Genomic DNA, 21,210 nt, shown 5'->3' with positions numbered 1-21,210 from the left:
TCTCTGTGTTTGTCTTAACGCTTCTCTTAGCTTCTAGACTCCTTGAAGGCAGGCGCTATCATAGTTAGTCTTCTTTTATCCCTTTCATCACTTACCATCACTGCACTGAGAGCACCTGGTTTTCAAGAAATGTTAAACTGAACTAAGTTGCTTCTCTCACAAACCATGCGGAGACAGGCAAGAAAGATAATCTCCATTTGACACGGAGGAAACACAAATAAGGGTTAAGTGACTGGCCCAAGTTCACACAGTTAGGGAGAGGTATCTTTGGTACTGCGCCCTCTAAATGAGAATTATTCCATGGCTTGTCTTTAGAGCAAAACATTTTCTTTTGGCCTCCAAACTGGCTGAAGTTATCCTGAGCCCAGGAGGAGACTGGAAAAGCTACGTAGCTTCCAAGAGTCAGTTACAAGAAGTGTCTTCTTTTGGACTGGTTGTGGCTAAGCAAAGAAACCTAGATCCTCAGAAGAAATTGCAGTTGACTTGTCCTTTCCGTGGCTTCTTAAGGGCCGTTTGGTTGCAGGGGAAACTAAGACTAGTTTGCTACAGAGAGTCCAACAGTGGCAAGAGGAAATTTTATGTTATAATTTCATTTATTATTAATTTAGAACATAGCATAATCAATACCTTAATCCTTTTGGAAGCGTTTTCAGAAATTATTAATAGTGTCAAAATATTCAATGAGTGTGTGTGTGTTTTTTATTTTTGCCAGGCTGTGGAAATGAGAACCATTATTTTATCCTCCAAATAAACCTTTTGGAGGAAGGTAAGAATCCAAACTTCTCCAGTTTTTAATTTAGTTCTATGGTTGAGGCTGGGAAGGAATGATTTTAGTGGGGGAAAGCAATGATGTTGTACTTTAAAAGAATGTAACTGTCTTTCACAAAAAATGCTCTGGCTTAACCAAGCATTCTGAAGCTGCATGTCTTCAAAATATAATACTCATGGCACTCATTTGCAAGTCTAATGTCTTTTTTACCTTTAATTGCAACAGATATAATATAGGCAAAAAAAAATTCTCATCAAGTAGACTCTGACTCATAGGCCCAGCAATGTAGAAGACTAGTAGCAGATCTTTTCTAGACAGTTCTTTTTAGTCAGAATTGCAGAGAGGGCACACAAGGGCAGTAAAGAGGGAAGAAAATGTTAACAGAAGGAGACACTGGAAATTCTCAGTCTATACCATGATTTTGCAGGGAAAGTGTTAACTTTGAGGAAGATCCATGACCTGGGGTTTTATCAGGCGTACGATTATTCAGCTAGACTCCAACCACTAAGTATAAGCATAATTAGCATTGTATGTTAATTTGCTTCCGTCTTTTGCTGAGCATCAAATCCATTTATGATCACAAATGCACAGACACTTGTTTTAAGGACTCCAGGAAAATGGGTGAAGCTATCCCACGGGCTAACATTCTTCTGCATGTAATATTCATGTTAAAATTCTCACAGTTAGGATCTAGAAAGTAAAACCATTGATATGCAATGTTTTCCTCCAATTAACATTTACAGAGTCTCTAGTAACCTGGAAAGAGTTATACAGATGTTCATTGTGCAATGAACGCCATTCTGATTATGCTTATACTTAGTGGTTGGAGTCTAGCTGAATAATCGTATGCCTAATAAAACCCCAGGTCATGGATCGTCCTCAAAGTTAACACTTTCCCTGCAATATCATGGTATAGACTGAGAATTTCCAATGTCTCCTTCTGTTAACATTTTCTTCCCTCTTTACTGCCCTTGTGTGCCCTCTCTGCAATTCTGACTAAAAAGAATTGCCTAGAAAAGATCTGTTACTAGTCTTCTACATTGCTGGGCGAATTTCGTAACATCTAGAATTGTATAGGCTTTATAATTTACACAACATTTTTACATATTGTGTTCCATTTCATTCCTTCAACTCCCTTTTCCAAATGAGAAGGCTGAGTCTTAGAGAAGTTTGGTAATTTGCTCAAGATGGCACAGACAGAACACAATAGAGCTAGGACTCAAACAGATTTCTGTCTTCAAGTTCAGTCATTTTTTTTTTTTTTTCACTCTCTAACTGCTTTATGTAAATTTAAGTGTTGTTCTATCTTTGCCTTGGTTATTTACACTTTTGGTATTGACTAAGCAGTCTTTTCTGTGTTAAAGCAATTTTAAAGTACACGCAGCATTAGCTGTGGGGGAAGAGGGTGCGTACTTTCCGATCTCCCTGAGAGACTCTGAACTCGCACCCTGTAGAAAGCTGCCTCTTCCACAAATGTGGAGGTGTGAAGATCACCCAAGTGTTCTTATTTTGAACCTGGATCCAAAGATATTAGCTATATTTGGATCAATAGTTTTCTTCAAAGAACTCAAGCACTTTTTAGTCCACATTAGGCTGATTTTCTCAGGACTGAAACTACTACCTAATGTATAATCTTGGGGTTTTGGAGAATTGAGAATGGTTTGAAGAATGCTTGGAACACACGTTAAGCTTAGGCTCTAGGTTCAAAAAAAAAAAAAATTTTTTTTTTTTTTTTTAAGTCACGGTAAAATATTTTAATAATCGAATCTTTTCTGGTGGTTGATTGGAAGATACCTATCATCGAGATTATGTAGGCTATAAAGAGGGGTGTCAATATTTTATTAAAACTATTTATATTCAAGAAAAAAAAGACGATATCTAAATTTCAAGAAAAGTCATTAACACTGAGTACCCTCTTTATGAGATGTGCAAACCTCATGATGGACAGGGGAAGAAAGAGCTCAAATTCAAGGTGGGAAAAATGGAAGTCCATGGCAGAGAATCCTGCTTTTCCTGGCTAACTGAACACTTAACAGATATATCAGTTAGAACTCTCTAAAGGAGCATAAAATGAGTACACAATACTGGGGAAGCCAGCACAACTTGTACAAAGCAAGGTCATGCAAGCTCCATAGACACATCCAAACTTCTGAGGGACCAAATTGCTGGGTTGAGGGCTGTGGGGACCATGGTCTCGGGGAATATCTAGCTCAATTGGCATAATATAATTTATAAAGAAAATGGGCTACATTCTACTTTGGTGAGCAGCATCTGGGGTCTTAAAAGCCTGTGAGTGGCCATCTAAGATACAACACTGGTCTCACCCCTTCGGGAGCAAGGGAAAATGAAGAAAACTAAAGATACAAGGGAAATTAGTCCAAAGGACTAATAGACCACATCTACCACAGCCTCCACCAGACAACTAGATGGTGCCTGGCTACTACCACCGATTGCTCTGACAGAGATCACAATAGAGGGTCTTGGACAGAGCTGGAGAAAAATGTAGAACAAAATTCTAACTCACAAAAAAAGACCAGACTTACTGATCTGACAGACTGGAAAAACCCTGAGAGTATGACCCCCAGACACCCTTTTAGCTCAGTACTGAAGTCACTCCTGAGGTTCACCCTTCAGCCAAAGATTAGATAGGCCCATAAAACAAGACTAAAAGGGCACACCAGGCTAGGGTCAAGGACTAGAAAATAGGAGGGAACAGCAAAGCTGGTAATAGGGAACCCAACGTCAAGAAGGGAGAGTGCTGACATGTCGTGGGGTTGTTAACCAACGTCATAAAACAATATGTGTACTAACTGTTCAATGAGAAACTAGTTTGTTCTGTAAATCTTCATCTAAAGTACAATAAAAAAAAGATTTTCTTTAAATGACCATTCAATTATAAGGTCAAAAAAAAAAAAAAAAAAAAAGAAGGGGCATAAAATGTACCATCAGAGCAGATGAGAAACTATGAAGCTTACCCTGGCATGTTCTACTTCTCATCACCTGGTATCCCTGGGGGCACATGCATGAAAACTTCCCAGGTTCATTGACACACTGATATTGACACAGGTAGCTGGAGGTTCTGCATTCATCAATGTCTGTTGGATTAGACAAGAGCAAGGACACAGAGCTGAAAAACTTACACTACTTTGATGATTTTTTTTTTCTAGATGAGCTAAAGAGGGTAAAAACACTGCAGACTCTGAAACAGAGTTACCAGTTTTTTATAAGAATCTCAAGGGCAAATTCTAACCATATCAGCTCATTTCCTCCATGATTTCATAGCACAAAGAGTTTTTCTTGCCATCAGTTTTACTGAATCATTGCTGACAGTTTGGCTAATCCTGGACCTCTCAACATTAGCTTAACAGACTGAATGGTTGGCTTGTGGTCGACGCTCTTCACTTTGGGCTCTGCAGACCCACCCATACTGCGGATTCACTTTTGCCTTCTCAGAAAGTGGGTGGCTCTGCCGCCTGAGTTCATCTGAGCTTCAAACTCCAAGTCCCATCCCTGTGCTAGCTTCCAGAGAGGGTGACGTCTTGGCAGGGTCTGGCCTTCGGGGGAAGAATGCTTTGCATTTCTGAATGGTGATGTCCCAATAGTTTGCTCAGAAGGGCAGAGGCAGCTGTTCTGAGCCAGCCCCGTTTGGTTTTGAGCACAATAGCGTGATGTGAGGCCTCTCTGGGTGGGGTGTGACCTTTGTGGCCCTCAAGTAAAGCTGGGAGGGTCATGAGGAAGTCAAGGAAATCAAGTGTCAGTGGAATATGTCTCAGGAATGTCGTATGCCTTTTGAGTTACACTGTGAAACATGCGTATGCAATGGTCTCTGAAGGTCGTCCATCTACTTAAATGGTCCTCTCTCTACTCCAGTGGAAAGTGAAGCCCAGGCAGCTTAAGAAGTGTCCCTAAGTCACTCGATGGCAGGAATGAGACTAGGGACCTGGTCTCTTGGTTTCTAGTCTAATGTTCCTGATATGCAGTCAGCCCTTCTCACACTGAAATGTGCACACCTGTCACCTGGAGAGATTGGTCAAATGCAGATCCTGACTGTAGGTTTGGGATTTATGCCTGAGATTCTGCATGTCTCTCAAGCTCCCAGGAGGCGTCAGTGCTGTGGGTCATCTGATCACACTTTGAGACACGAGAATACACAGCAGCCCTTCCAGGGATTAGACCGCACTGCATCTGCCATTTCACCTGCTTTGTTTCTTCTCTTGATGGAAACCCTGGTGGTGTAGTGGTTAAGAGCTACGGCTGCTAACCAAAAGGTTGGCAGTTCGAATCCACCAGGTGCTCCTTGGAAACCCTGTAAGGCAGTTCTACTCTGTAGTGAAGATCTAGAGCAGCCCTTCTAGTCATTAGACCCACACTGCATCTACCATTTCACCTACTTTGTTTCTTCTCTTTTCTCTTGGTAGCATACTGGAAAGCTAATGTTACCACTGATCAACTGGATCCTAAAATAGAATTTCCATGGATAAATATCTGTTTTCACAAATCGGTACATCACCACAAAAAACAACAGCAATGACAGGGATTGCTCCCCTGAACTGGAGTCTATTACACATTATTTGGAAAACCCTTTACCTTCGCAGTTGAGCCTGTCACTGCTGAGCTCGTACCCTTGATTACACTGACAGATGAATGAGCCAAGAATGTTGTAGCATTGCTGAGCACATTGGTTGCTGGCGTCACATTCATTTATATCTGAAAGGAGAGGTTATAGATGCATGTATCTGTACATAGATCCTTGCTCTTTTGTACCTATGTCATCTGATGATAAGTGAGTGATTCCCCAGCCGGATTCTTTGCCCTGCAGAAGCTCATTGGAGAATATCCATTCTGGTTTCATATTTGCTGGAAAACCTTCAAACGTACGTCTAATACTTCTTTTAGAAACACCAACGGTTTTTTTCTAGGAATGACATTTAGTTTGAAGTTGTTTGATGAATCTTTCCAACAGAATTTAATGCTTCTAATAAATATACATTCCACCCATTATTTTCTTTTGTTGCTGTTCAGATACCAAATGCCAAGTCTATAAATTATTGATGTAAGACACACATACTGATATGGTCTCTCAGCATGTTGTAGCGAAGATTTATCTGTGCTATTTATTACTTTTTAAATGGGTTCTGTTAAATTCCATTACAATTATAAGCCTTTGAGACCCATACAGAATTTTGCAACGATCTGAGGCACTGAAAATATTGTGAGAAGGCATTTTCCCTGCCCTAGATTCTTTCCATGTCATGCCAATCTTGAAACTGTGTGCCGTGACATTACATTCTGAAAAGGGAGAAGCAACAAGTAAAAATCGGATGCCTTTTCAGCAGGACATCTATGTACGTGAACTTGCAGCAGCCCCTTTGGCACCTCCAGCATTTATATCGCACACTGTTGACTAATTGGTGTGTGTATATCAATTGATCTGCAGTTTTTTTTTTTTTTAATACACCCATGAAGGAGAACTAAAACCAAGGTTAAAAAAGTTTTCCATTCACATCTTGATATGTTTTAAGAAACAGATTGGTTATTGTCTGTTCGGCTTTACGATTGCTTAAGGGGAGTTGATAAAAACCAGTTCACTTGAGAACGTAGAAATTTGGAAATTCTGCAACGTGGCATGGGATTTGCTTTTTTTTTTTTTTCCCCTGAAGACAGAAACCAGTGATTCAGGATGGCAGGTCCCAAAGGCTTACCTACGCAGGTGTAGTTGTTTGCTGCCAACTGGAACCCAGGACTGCACTGGCAATAAAACGAGCCTGGCGTGTTCACACATCTTTGGTGGCAATATGGCGTGATGGTGCATTCATCTATGTCTGTGTCATGACAAACGCACAAAGAAAGAACCAAGTTATCGACTACCCCCAGCTGCTGGCTTTCGAGTTCTCAGTAGAGCATTATCTAGACAGCCTATCTAGGGAAGACCGCATTTTAAAAGTAACTGTCTTTCTCTTGATTTCGTTGTTGTTGTTAAAATTAGGGTGTATGTATTTTGAATACACTTTGGTCTGCATCCCACAGTTAAGCTAGATGTTAGGAGCGAAGACTGAACGTTCACGCCATTCGGTGGCAAAGAAACCTGGTTGTGTGGGTTGAGATTTAAAGGGAGAAAAGTACTTAAGGCAATTTCATATATATATGTAAAAACATCAGTCTGGGGGTAGGGGGCTAAAAGCTTATTTATAATGACAGAAGTGAAAAAGAACTACGGAAGAATGGAGCAATGTGAGCCCAGGACTAAGGAAGAGGAGCTGTGGGCTGCCGTTCAGATGGTGACCTTGACTGAGGCACTTGGCCATTGAGTACCTTGGTTTTTATTTCTGGAAAACGTGCAAAGCAGTGCTTGCCACGCCTATCTGACGAAGTTTCTGTGAGCATCAAATGACAGAAGGCTGTGGAAAAAATAGGATACCTAACAAGTTACCTCTTGAGAGTTCCCTTCTGACCCACTGATGGAGCATTCCAGCCCCTGTCTTTCTCATATAAACATTTTCAACTCTCAAATGCTCAGTGAGAACTTGCAGAGTACACTAACACCTTAGAAGCGTAATAAAGTGTCATTATTCATGACTGTACACTTTGTGTCAATTCCAGCATGGCACATGTAATTTCAGACAACAATTATGCATGTACAGTGTAGCAGCATATCGTGGCATGGTTGTATGTTGAAAATAATAACAAAACAAAACTATGCTGAGCTCTTTGGGTACTCTAATAGCTAAAGATAGGAGAGGCAGGGTGCTCAAGTGGCCTCAGGGGAACTTGAGTTTGGATCTAGGTTCTGGCAATGACTAGTTTGGTCTTAGCCTCTCTGAGCTTCCAATTCCCCTTCTGTAAGGAAGAATACAACAATGTGATGGAGTTGTCCGGAGGACTACATGAAATAACACAGGCAACGTTCCTGGCACATAAAAAAAAATAGACAGGATCAGTTACTAATAAAGAAGTCCCTGGGTGGAGCAAATGGTTAATTGCTTGGCTGCTAACCTAAAGGCTGGCAGTTTGAATCCAACCAGCGGTACCTCAGAAGAAAACTTGGCAACCTACTTCCAAATGATAACAGCCATTGAAAACCCTATGTACAGTTCTACTCTGAAACATATGGGGTTACCACAAGTCAGAATCGACTCAACAGCATGGATTTGGGTTTTTTTTTTTTTTGTTGTTATCAATAAGCTGCAAGATGGATTTAACATGAATATTGAAATAAATGATAAGAGGCATAGTCACATGGCTTCCTCCCTATGCCTCCACTCAAACGCACCTCCTCAGGGAAGCCATCCCTGGCCACTCTTCTTCCTCGTCTCTCCCTTATCCTGCTTTATGTTTCTTCGTAGCCCTTGGCATGCCCTGACATTGTGCTAAGTGTTTATGTGTCTGTTGTCTATCTTTCCCAGTATAATGTATGGCAGGTAAGACCTGTCTCCTTTCCCTGAGGTGGAGTTGAAGGGTATTTTGTCTGTTCGCCCCTTACTGCATCCTGAACACCTAGAACAGAGCCTGGCGTAGCAGGTGCTCAGTGAGTTTGCTGAACGAATACAAACACCATACTAATGAAGAGCAGTTTTAGCCCAGTGCCTCCTATTGTTGTGTGCTGTGGAGTCAATTCTGACGCACGGCGACCATATGGGACAGGGTAGAACTCCCCATAGCGTTTGCTAGGCTGTAATTTTCATGGGAGCAGATCCCCAGGACTTTTCCCCTGTGGAGCTGCTGGTGGGTTTAAATCACCGACCTTTCAGTTAGCAGCGGAGTGCTTAACCACTCTGCCACTAGGGCTCCTCCTAGCCCGGTTCCAGTTTCGATAGTTAATTTATATAAATGGTAGTTTCTAAAAGCTCCGTGAGGGCTGTATTTTGTAAAATCTGTTTGTTCACTTCTATAGCCCAGCACCTGGAACAGTGCTTGGTACACAGTTGGCACTTTGTAAATATTTGGTGAACGAATGATGCGTATCTCCTTAATCAGCACGCAGTCATTGGACCACTGTTATCTGCGAGCATTGTGCCAGGCACTGCAGCTTTATAAGGACGGTAAGTATGCCTGCGTTTTACTTCTGTCTGGCCTGGAAGACAGGCGTGACAAATTACTCCATGGTATGACAGCATCAAGAGTAGAAATATGTACAAGGGACAGAGAGGGTGCCATGCTTCTCTTAGTGTGGCCCTCTGACTGCTGCCGGTCCACGGCCCCCTGACTGCTGCCGGTCCACGGCCCCCTGACTGCTGCCGGTCCACGGCCCCCTGACTGCTGCCGGTCCACGGCCCCCTGACTGCTGCCGGTCCACGGCCCCCTGACTGCTGCCGGTCCACGGCCCCCTGACTGCTGCCGGTCCACGGCCCCCTGACTGCTGCTGGTCCATGGCCCACTGACTGCTGCTAGTCCATGGCCTGTTCAGATTGTTCTGCGAGGAGGAAGTACAGAAATTGTGAGTACATGCTTAGGAATAGCAATTTTACATTACCAAAGCCTGTTGTTGTTGAGTTGATTCTGACTTACAGCGATACTATAGGACAGAGTAGAACTGCCCCATAGGGTTGCCAAGGAGTGGCTGGTGGATTTGAACTGCCAACCTTTTGGTTAGCAATCTTTGTTCTTAACCACTGCACCACCAGGTCTCCTTGACATGACCACAACAGTTTTATTGTACTTTACAAAAATACTACTTTGTAACAGATTGGAAATTTATAAAAAAAAGAATCCCTCCGTGGAATTTGAAAAGTACTGACAGAGGAGGGAGTAACTAATTGTGCTTGGATGGATCACAGAAGGCTTCCCAGTGGAGGTGACCTTGAGATGGGACTTGATAGTTGAATAGAAGTTTTCCAGTTTCCTGGTGCTGGAAAGAGTTTGTTTAGAGGCATAAAAGTGTGATTGCAGGATGTTTACGGGGAACTACAACTAGTGAGAAAAAGATGGAGTGTAATATTTTTTAGGGGGGTGATGCTGATGGAACAGAGCTGGACAAGGGTCCGTTTGGTGAAGGCCTTCTGTGCCCTATGGGGGAATGTGCCCTCCCTGCTATGTCATAAAGGGCTGTGCCCACGGGTTCCATCTTTGATTCTTCCCAATGTAAGTTGAGTTAGTTCTTCTTCTATACTTTTTATGCTCTCAAATGTTTATTTTCCTGACTAATACAGTGAGCAAAGCTTTGGTGCCTGTTGAGTTTTCCACATCATCTTTTCCTGAGTCAAAGCTTTAGTCACTCCAAATGCTGGGCTTCATCCGAGGCTGGGCACCGACCCCAGCCTCCAGCCAGGGCCCGATGGCAACAGAGCCAGGCTGGTGCCCACAGGGAGGACAACGTTGACATCCAAATGTCAACAGCTCACATTCTCAGGAGAAAGCTGATGCAGGCTGCCTGTCCTCATGACCTCACCCTCTGTTGCTACGAGAAATAAGGATTCCTGGCTGATCTGTGGTAAGAGGTGGTATGTAAATAAATGGACAGAGGGAGTCAATTGCAGAGTTGCCTGGCTAGTGCTGGGCTCGGGATTGTACCCAAACACTTTATTTTGTATCTCTGTTTTTTCCCAGTCTTCCTCCCTACTCCATGTTCTTCCATACAGTCGTGTGGCGGGCAGTCTTCAGGGACCTGGCCCCTGCCCTCTGGGATCTCGGGCTCCCGGACCCTCAAGTAGAGATACATGGTGTCCTTGGCTTTGTATTCCCGGCACCGGGCACAGGCTTACAACATAAAGGGTGTTCAGTACAGGTCTGTTAAATGACTACATACTAACGTTGTTGCTGGTGCTGAGTTGGGCCCTGACTCATGGTGACCCCATGCACAATGGGATAGGATCGTTGTGACCCATAGGGTTTTCACTGGCTGATTTTTAGAAGCAGGTCACCAGGCCTTTCTTCCCAGCGTGTCACAGCTGTGCTGAAACCTGTCCGGCATCATAGCAGCACGCCAGCCTCCACTGACGGAAGCTCGAAGTCTTCGCGGACAGGTGACCGCTGTGCCTGAGGTGCACTGGCCGGGAATGGAACCCAGGTCTCCTGTGTGGAAGATGAGAGTTCTACCACTGAACCCCCACCGCCCCTTCCTAATAGCACATGGTATACGGCACAGGACCAGGCAGTGGTCCTAAGCTCTAAGTGCCTCCTACACAGGAAGCTGTCTCTTCCTAGTGACAGCTCTGTAAGAAAGGGATTTTTATTATCTCCGCATTACACATGAAAACAGGGAGATACAGCAAATTTAAGTAACTTGCCCAAAGCCTCAGAATGAGTCAGGGGTAGATGTGGGCTTGTGTCCTAAACACCAAGCTACGCTATAAACCAGTGAATGAAGCCCAGATTGCCTGTGTTGTGGCCCCCAAACAGCTAATTTAAAAGTATTTTCTTGGCTCCATTTAGGGTCTCATTCATACCCCAAATTTCTGCTTCTGCTTAGTCTAACATGTTAGTGGGGGAAATGGACTGATAGTCCATGAAAGAATAAGCAAGTGTTATAGCTGTAATTTCTCAAATAACTGTGAGTGCCTGGCTTTGAATGGCCGAGATTTAAACAGGACGCTCACGACAGGACTTTGCCTGCCATGCCGGGGTACTTACCAACACACTGCTCGCCTCGACTCTGATAGCCGGGGTGGCACTGGCAGGTGAAGGAGCCTCGCAAGTTGACACAGAGTTGGTCGGCCCTGCAGTTGTGAGTTCCGGCCGTGCACTCGTCTATGTCTGTTAGAAACAACACACAGCACAGAAGGGATTGTAACTGTGACGGACGTTGGCGTTGTCTCCTTTTTGCTGTCACCCCTTTTGTTAAAGAAATTGAGTTTTCACTTTGTCCTTAAAACGTTACTCTATGATACTTTTTTTTATGATATGGTTTTATGGAAAATGTTTTAAATTATTTCACATGCTCAGAAAGCAATTTCATAGATACAGTGTGTACCACTAACACTTGCCGTGCTGGCCTTAGCTCACTTTATTTTGTGAAGAAATGAAACATTTCAGATATAGTTAAAGTCTCACTCCACCCTGTTCCTTTACCCGCTTCCCTAGAGGTAACCACTATCCTCATAGGTGTGATTCCTTCCTTAAGATATTTTTATACTTTTATTATACATGGAGACCTGGTGGCACAGTGGTTAAGATCTTGGCTGCCAACCAAAGGTCAGCAGTTTGATTCCACCAGGCGCTCCTTGGAAACCCTGTGGGGCAGTCCTTCTCTGTCCTATAGGGTTGCTATGAGTCGGAATTGACTCCAGAGCAACGAGTTTGGTTTTTTTTTTTTTTTTTTTAATTATACCTGGATGTATCCATTAGAGTATATAGTATTGTTTTGTGTGTTTTAAAATTAAGAGAAATTGTCCGATCTTGCTTTTTTCACCCAAGATTATGCTTTTGAGATCGTTTCTATTGACAGATCTTTAAAACTCTTCTCAGACATTGGGAATAATCAAACTCTGATCTTACACATTTTTTTCTCAGTTTGTTTCCTCATGGATGTGCAAATTCTGTTGCTGTGTTTTGCACTTTTGGGGGGTAACGTGTACGTATAAACCCTTCACTGCAAATTGCAAAGTGCTAAGGATTCAACCTGGTCATGTTTTCCTGGAAGACACAGGTTAGTTAGTTTCAAGGAAATATTTTCCCAAACCATTTGACTTCTGGGACAATTTGCTTAGTGTGCTTTGAGCAGGCAGATTACAGTTCTAGAAAGTAAAGCAAAAAAAAAGCTCAGTCAAAACGTAATAAACCTGTTAGAAAGAATTTGTTTTTGTGGTCAAAATGCAACGTGAATTTGTGTGTGTACATTCATATTTACAGTAATTTCTAAATGGAATTTATTTTTTGCTTTATCTACACCGCTTTTGTGCTCATTCAAATCTCCCATGTTATGAAGGTAAACAGCACAGTGAAAGGATTATGCAATTCTGGCATTCTTCAACAACTGAAGACTGTAAGCTTCATTCTAAAATATCTTAGAACTTGTGGTTTCTAAGTGACAAATTTAAAATGAAGACCCAGACAGTCTCATGGGGGTCTTAGATCATCACAGTGGCAGACACGGGGTGGTGCTTTAGAAGCAATGATGGGCTCTGCTATACACAAAAACAATTTTGACCCAAGAATCAATAAAACAATAAGCCATCAGTAATTAGAATTTACTCCTCAATTCCCGCCTCCCCTTTAAGAAGCTCTATATCCAGAGTTGCTATGAGTTGGAATTGACTCGACGGCACTGGGTTTGGTTTGTTTTTTTGGTATATCCAGAGTAGAGTCCTTGGGTGATACAGAAGGTTAAGTGTTTGACAGTAACTGCAGAGTACCCAGGGATGCCTTGGAAGAAAGACCTGGTGTTCTGCTCAAAGACCCTATGGGTGTTCTGCTTAAAGACCCCATGGGTGTTCTGCTTAAAGACCCTATGGAGCACAGCTCTGCTCCGATACACGTGGGGTTATCATGAGTCGGGGTTGACTCGGTGGCAAATGCTAGAGGTTGGTCCCTGGTGTTGGTCTGTCTTTCATTTTTCTGTATTTTCGAGTGGAGTTGCCACAGTTACACTGTGTGAATGAAATAATGTAGGAAACTGAGACTGTAAGAGGGCTGTCCAGCGATATTGGCTTCAATTAGCTGAGTGTGGGAAAGAGAGGAGAGATTCTTTCCATAAAAAAGAGGGAGGAGGGATGAGAAATCCCTGAGTGAAGTCTGGCCAATGGTTGGATAATAACCTATAAAAGCATCTACTTGCATAATTCTTTGAACCTGGTTTTAAAGTTTTGGCTATTTTTTTAAAAAAAAATTTGTTTTGCAATTGTTTGTTATTTTCATGTCAGTGATCACAAACTCTGTCCTTTTTTTAGATACTATATAAAGTATACCAATCTCCCTTTGAAATTATTTGCTCTTTGTTGTATCTTTTATTATTTTCTCATCTGCACTTGACGGAAACATTTCCACTGGGGTTTCTTCAGAGTTTTATGACTCTGTAATGCAGCAATGACAGCTGAAATCCTATTGTTTTATGTCAAGAACATTTGCCAGCATTTGCAGTGATAACAGCCCTGAGAGATGCCGCAATGTTAGATTCAGATGTGGCAAGTTTCCTCAGTCCGTGCTGGCGGAGGATCAAGGGCTCGGGCAGGCTGCTGCATTTTCTAAGCAAAGCCTCACCAGTGACTGAGGCTTTTCTTCTTGAGGCATCTCTCTGCAAACCGCCTCCACCCCATCACATTCCTGATGGCCTACCATCTTCTTCTGCTTTGTCATCGTTCATATCTAAGTCACCCTGATAAATAGACTATGTTATATATCCTGTGCAATTGTTGTTGGGTGCCATCAAGTCAATTCCAACTCATAGTGGCCCCATGTGGCAGAGTAGAACTGCCCCACAGGGTTTTCTAGGCTGTAATATTTATGGAAGCAGATCACCGGGTCTTTCTTGAAAGGAGCCGCTAGGTGGGTTTGAACTGCCAACCTTTCTGTTAGCGTCCGAGTGCTTACCATTTGCACCACCGGGGCTTCCTTCTTGTGAGGCTGATACATCATTAAATAGATTTTAAAAGTAAAAACTAGTGCTACGTGGACCTACTCCTTCTTAAGAACCCAGTAGGAAGGATATCTACAAATAAAAGATAATTATTACAAGGTAGAGATCAAAGCTTGATCATGTAAACACATTGAAGAGAGGTGGGCTAGGGGACAGAGGAAATGTACTGTGACATGGTTAAAATCTTGCCTCTGAAAGGATTGTTTAATTAAAATAGTACATGGGTTAAAGTAATTTAATTAAAACAAAAAAATGACACCTCACCCACTGCCCCCATGTTATTTTCCTTTCTTGCTTCCAACCAACAAACAAAACTGCCACAGGATTCACCTTGCCTATGATTGACTGGTGATATTTTTTTTCTCACTGCCTGCTTACCCAACTCACTTGACCCTAACATGGTCAAAGAAGCAACCTCTGAGGCCAGGAAGTAGCTTTCATTAGTAACCCCTCTCTCTACTGAAGCAATCACGTGCGTTTTTATTAAAAAAAAAAACTGATCTTTTATATCTTGCTAAACTGTCAAAAGTCACCCTAATCCCCGATAAGAAAAGTATATGCAAGACATATCTAAGACCTGAAACCGGTGTGGAACCTGTGTTACACCAGACTGGAACCAACCATCTTTTTTTTACCTGTTCCTGTGTTAAACAATTTTGTGATGGACATACTTTTTTGAATCTATGCTAAAGTATCCTGAGAACAAGCTAACATAACTTAGCTACTTGCTCCAGGAAATACGTGGTCCTAGAAGGTAAGACTGTGAATCAACTAACGCAAATTCTTTATCAAGATGAACAGCTTGCTTGTTGAGCCTTGCTATGAAACCCCTACTGCGCTGTGCCCACATATCCAAGACTGTTATGCTGTAATCTCTGCTCAAACCCAACCAGTTTCCCACCTTGCTAGACCTTAAAATCAATCATCCAGCCCAGTCCTAAAAACTCAATGTCCTGCCCTAATTTCTTCACTTTGAGAGACTACGAAGACTCTCAAGGTAGCGTTCTCCCTTATTGCAGCAAGTCTAATAAACTTAGCTTTGTCTGATCAACAGATATTTCTGGTAGTCTTCTGGGGGAGTTAATAGTGACATGCAAAATAGAAGCAAGGTCCACTGGTCCAGTAGGATCAGCCAGCACTTAGTGTGACAGCTACTGAGTGTTATAGTAGTATAAGTATTTCTTCTGAATAGCTGCCCCTTTCTGTCTATTCCCAGAAGCACTGCAGAACACATGTCTGTGATATTATAACAACGTCGCAGTCAGTTTCGTCTGTCCCCTAAACCACCTCTCTTCTTGAATGCAGCCTGTTTACCTGATCAAGATTTGACCTGTACCCTTTTATTTGCATATGTCTTTTCTACCCAACGTGGTAGGAAGTCCTTAAGGGCAAAGAATATATTTTCTAATTCTGTAGGAACCACAATATGTTTGCGTAGACTAGAAGCTCAATAAATGTTATTTGAATGACTGTGCTATAGGGTTGCCATGAATCGGAATTGACTTGAAGGCAGTAGGTTTGGGTTTTGTTCTTATTATGGGTCATATGTATTTTGGTTGAACATGGCTGCTACTTGCAGAGTTTTTAATTTAGCTTTGTTATCAGAAGCCTTTTGATGAGCTTTTAATTTTTTTTATATGGGAAACCTCTTGAAATTCAGCAAAGTGTAGTGGTCTGAAATCCAATTCAAGATATTATTTGAAAGGAGCTGAGTGCATGCTTTACCATATATCTTGAGCTGGATCTGCTAGTAATTCAACTGACGGTTAAGAGCTCAGCAGCTAACCAAAAGGTCGGCAGTTCGAATCCACCAGCTGCTCCTTGGGAACTCTGTGAGGTGGCTTACTCTGTCCTGCAGGGTTGCTGTGAGTTGGAATTGACTCGAAGGCAATGGGTTTTTTTTTTTTTCCTTTTTATTGGTTTATACTTTCATTTATGGCTTTTCTCACTAAAGTTTGGAATATTTGCCCTCTTCCTTGCTGTTAGCAGATTAGCTAATGTTGAAGGATGTAGATACTCTGAATTTCTTTGAATTATTTTCATTACAAATGTCAATTTGCTGGTTTATTTAAGTAGCACGATTGTATTATTTTGAAAATTGTACTTTGAGATCCTGTTATTGCTTTCTCAAACCTCTATACAAAGTCCTATCAAAAACCATTATACACTAGTAAACTTTTTTATGCTTGCCATTTCTACTTGTACGCATTTCTATTTCCCTTAAATATTAGAAAGTTCAGTGTGATGAGAAAATTACTAAAATATGTCACAAAACAATATGTGTATAAATTTTTGAATGAGAAATTAACTTGAGCTGTAAACTTTCCCCTAAAGCACAATTAAAAAAAAGAGAGAGAGAGAAAAAAAGAAAATAGCTAAAATACACAACTGTGTCAGAAATCCAAAGCAGAATACCCACCCCTGTGCAGATGAAACAGGACACTGGCTCTCCCAGGAGTGTTGGTGGAAACCCACATCAGCCCTGCCTCCATCTCCTCATGACACCCAACAGCATAAAAAACAAAAACAAAACTAAACTAAACCAGTCGCCAGGTAGTCGGTTCAGACTCAAGGTGGCCTCGTGTGTCGGAGTAGAGCTGCGCTCCACAAGACAAAACTAAACTAAACCAGTCGCCAGGTAGTCGGTTCAGACTCAAGGTGGCCTCGTGTGTTGGAGTAGAGCTGCGCTCCACAAGACAAAACTAAACTAAACCAGTCGCCAGGTAGTCGGTTCAGACTCAAGGTGGCCTCGTGTGTCGGAGTAGAGCTGCGCTCCACAAGGTTCTCAGTGGTTCCGCTCTTTCGGCAGTGGGTCTCCAGGCCTTTCTTTGGAGATACCTCTGGGTGGACTCGAACCACCAAACTTTTAGTTAGTAGCCAAGTGCTTAACTGGTTGCACAACCCAGGGACTTCTCCCTACAGTATAGACACAGCCCCTTGTAGGCACCTCCATAGTGTTTTTTTAAAAAAATAATATTTTATTCTGTTTAAGGTGAAAGTTTACACAACAAATTAAGTTTCTACGTGAATTATTCAGTGACGTAGGTTACATTTTTCACAATGTGTCGTCATTCTCATTCGTTCCGTTCTGGTTGTACCATTTCTAGTACTCTAGTTTCCCCACCCCCTTACCTTCTCTACTTTGCTTAGAGTACTTTTTGACCATTTGGTCTCATACAGATGATTTTTAAAAGGACTCATTACTCATGGGTGATATTTTTTATTTTATGAGCCAATCTGTTATTTAGCTATCATGAGGGAAAAAACTCAGGTCAGCTATGATTTTCCTGATAATCTAGGAAAATCTAATCTCTAAGGGAGAGGAGTCTTTGTTTTGTGTTTTGTCTAGAATTTATCCTTGGCAGGTAGTTAAGCTCACAAGGTTCTTTAGGTGGTCAGTTAACACTTCCTTGAGCCAATACTCAAGCTCCTTGAGCGTGGGGCCCATGTCTTACCTTTTTCTGTATTCCCAGTGCCTAGCATGTTCATGGAGCCTCTGGGTGGTGCGAATAGTTAAGGTGCTTAGCTGCTAGATGAAAGGTTGGAAGTTCAAGTCCACAGAGAGGCACCTTGGAAGAAAGGCCTGGTGATCTATTTCCAAAAAAAAAAAAGCCATCGAAAACCCTATGGAGCCCAGTTCTATCTGACACACATGGAGGTTGCCATGAATTGGAATTGACTTGATGGCAACTGGAGCACCGTGTATCTGGAGCCCTGATGGCACAGTGGTTAAGAGCTCAGCTGCTAACCAAAAGGTCAGTGGTTCAAGTCCACCAGTTGCTCCTTGGAAACCCTATGGGGAAGTTACACCCTGTCTTGTAGGGTTGCTCTGCATCAGAACTGACTCCACGGTGATGGGTTTGGTTTGGTTTAGCACAGTGTATAACACTTGGCAGTTTTTCAAAAATACTTGTTCAATAAATGGAGAAGTGAATCATAATGGTTTGCTAAGGACTGGGGCCTAGAGTGTAAGGAAGTGTAAGAGGTGGGCCACTGCGGAAGCTTTTCTAGGGGAGGTGAGTGTTGAGCTGCATTTTGAAGAAGGTGAGGTACATGAACTGGCAGAAATAGGAGGCTGTTTCTAGACGGGGACAGGTCATATGCAGAAAACACTGATGAGACAACTTGGTTTTCATGAGAAGAACGGCTGTGCGTGAGCAGCCTGGTGCAGTGCCTGGTTGAAGGTGCTCAGAAAATGGTAGGTTAATTCTTGAGCAAAAATCGGGGCCTTAAAGGTGGGAGTAGAGGGTTTGGATTGAACACCATAGCAAGTAACCGGAAACTATGTAGACAGTCCAATGTAAACATTACCAAAGAACAAAATAATAGATCGTGCTTCCTAAAATACCACCACATGGAAATCTATTTACATCTTACTATTCTGCTACATTAAGAATAGCTAATGGCAAAATTTGTTGATTCCCTCATTTTTCAAAAATGTGCCCAAGCTGTCCCTCCTGGTGATTTATACCATTGCAGGTCCCTCTCCTGCTGACTTTGGCACGACCAATTGCTTTAAATAATCCAGTCTGATCTTTGCTCAGCTCTCACTTCTAGCCTCTTAACCCATTGACCCCCCCGTCTCATGGAACTGCATCCTGGATTTTCCCTCAAAGGCAATGGAGACCACTGTGTCCACGGCTCCGTGGTGTCCATTAAGTCCCTGCCTTGGCCTTCTCTCTGCGCTTTTGGCTCTTTCCCTCAAATCTGACTCATATTTCCCAAACCCCTGACTCATGCTGCTTTTTCTCTCTTATGCAACATTTTAATCTCTGCAATGTTCTTTCCATAATTTGATAATTTACCACAACGTGGAGTCACTTTAGAGTGTTTTCATGGGCAAGAATGATCTGCACCTTGACTTCTAGTAGACTTTCTAAATTCCTGGAGTTTTGAGATTTATGGAATAATTTTTATTATTCCATAAATTTTTAATAAGCCACTCCAGACCAGGTAAGAGAATGCATTGAAATAGGCAGAAAGGGATTAAAATTCTTTTGGTTCTGTCACTGACCCTGTGACCCAGGGCCATGGTTCCCATTCTTGTTCTCTGTACTTCTCCATCTGTAAAACAGACAGTCTGTCATTAACAAGGAGCCCTGGTGGGGCAGTGGTTAAGAGCTTGGCCGCTAACTGAAAGATCTGCGGTTCCAGTTTACCAGGCACGCCATGGAAACCCTATGGGGCAGTTCTACTCTGTCCTACAGGGTTGGTATAAGTCGGAATCGACTCGATGGCAACAAGCCTTTTTTTTTTTTTTTGGTGTTGGATTGTTAACAATAGTGCACAGATTCAGTAATGTTCAGGACCTTCAAAACAGGTCTTTTTGTTTTCAGACTATAAACCGGTAGAGTAAAATGACCACATCTTTCCTAGTTGTGTGTGGGATGCTGTGGATGCTTTAGAAATATTATTTCATGGCGCTGTTCTTTGAACTGTTGTGGTTAAAACAGGTAGTGGTTAAATTCAGGTTGCTGATATTTCTTGATCTGTGTGGATTTAGAAACTTACATCCGTTTTCCCCAGCCGTGTTTAATTAATCTCATAAACGTAGTAAAGTAGGAAAAAGAGAAGTTCTCATTCATGTTAGCTAGAAGGAGGAGTTTCTTGACTCTTGGCCTCTTTTTTTTTTTTTTCAAAACATTCTTAAAGATTTATACATATACCCACCTGCTCAGAATAGTTGGCCTAATCTTCCCTAATGACAAGGCAATAAATTAGTTCCTACCCAAGTGTTCTTTCTCCTTACTCTCTGAAACTTTTTAAATAAAAGGGCCTCACTGGATAGAGATCTTAAAGCTATTTTGCTATTCATCTTACTTTTCAATCTAAGGTCCTGGAAGGCAGGAGCTATTTCAATGAGAGCTGAGGACCTTATTGTTTTCACTAGTCCCTTGTCCAGCAATGGCACTTGGTAATGATTATCTGAGTAATCAAGACAGATTAACCGATGCTGATCTTAATCAGATTAAGAGGACGTGTAATATTTTAGATGGCTTCATAGACAAGTTTGTTAAAATTCTAAAATTAATGGTACAAAAATAGGTAAATGCTTAGCAATATGAACAACAACAACAAAAAAACCATTGCCATAGAGTCAATTCTGACTCATAGCAACCCTATAGGACAGAGTAGAACTGCCCCATAGGATTTCCGAGGAGCACCTGGTAGATTCGAACCGCCGACCTTTTTTTTTTTTAAATTTTTATTATGCTTTAAGTGAAACTTTACAAATCAAGTCAGTCTCTCATACAAAAATTTATATACACCTTGCTATGTGCTCCTAGTTACTGTCCCCCTGATGAGACAGCACACTCCTTCTCTCCACCCTGTCTTTCTGTGTCCATTCAGCCAGCATCTGACCTCCTCTGCCTTCTCATCTCCCCTCCAGAGAGGAGCTACCCACATAGTTTCATGTGTCTACTTGAGCCAAGAAGCTCACTCCTCACCAGTACATTTTCTATCTTATAGTCCAGTGCAATCCCTGTCTGAAGAGTTGGCTTTGGGAATGGTTTCTGCCTTAGGCTAACAGGCGGTCTGGGGACCATGACCTCCAGGGTCCTTCTAGTCTGAGTCAGACCATTAAGTCTGGTTTTTTAACAAGAATTTGAGGTCTGCATCCCACTGCTCTTCTGCTCCCTCACGGGTTCTCTGTTGTGTTCTCTGTCAGGGCAGTCATCGGTTATAGCCAGGTACCATCTAGTTCTTCTGGTCTCAGGCTGATGTAGTCTCTTGGGCACAAAATTACCTTGTGTCTTTAGTGTTCTTCATTCTCCTTTGCTCCAGGTGGGTTGAGACCAATTGATGCATCTTAGATGGCCACTTGCTAACATTTAAGGCCCCAGACACCAATCTCCATTTTCTTAATAGATTTTATTATGCCAATTGACCTAGATGTCCCCTAGAACCATGGTCCCCAAACCCCTGCCCCTGC

General features: G+C 42.2%; 1 protein-coding gene across 2 annotated transcripts in view; it reads right to left on the bottom strand.

Annotated features, from left to right (window-relative positions):
* The window catches only part of EFEMP1 (EGF containing fibulin extracellular matrix protein 1), a 71,516-nt gene that overhangs the window by 11,133 nt on the left and 39,173 nt on the right, over positions 1 to 21,210 (bottom strand). For both annotated transcript variants that reach the window (XM_049870358.1, XM_049870357.1), the window contains exons 5-8: positions 11,336 to 11,458; positions 6,472 to 6,591; positions 5,357 to 5,476; positions 3,745 to 3,864 (exon numbers count right to left, since the gene is read on the bottom strand). In XM_049870358.1, the coding sequence (XP_049726315.1) occupies positions 3,745 to 3,864; positions 5,357 to 5,476; positions 6,472 to 6,591; positions 11,336 to 11,458 (483 nt within the window). The remainder of the gene's footprint in view (positions 1 to 3,744; positions 3,865 to 5,356; positions 5,477 to 6,471; positions 6,592 to 11,335; positions 11,459 to 21,210) is intronic.

This window comes from Elephas maximus, chromosome 26 (assembly GCF_024166365.1).
Source record: "Elephas maximus indicus isolate mEleMax1 chromosome 26, mEleMax1 primary haplotype, whole genome shotgun sequence".
Classification (NCBI taxonomy): domain Eukaryota; kingdom Metazoa; phylum Chordata; class Mammalia; order Proboscidea; family Elephantidae; genus Elephas; species Elephas maximus.
This window is presented reverse-complemented; position numbering and strand designations above follow the sequence as displayed.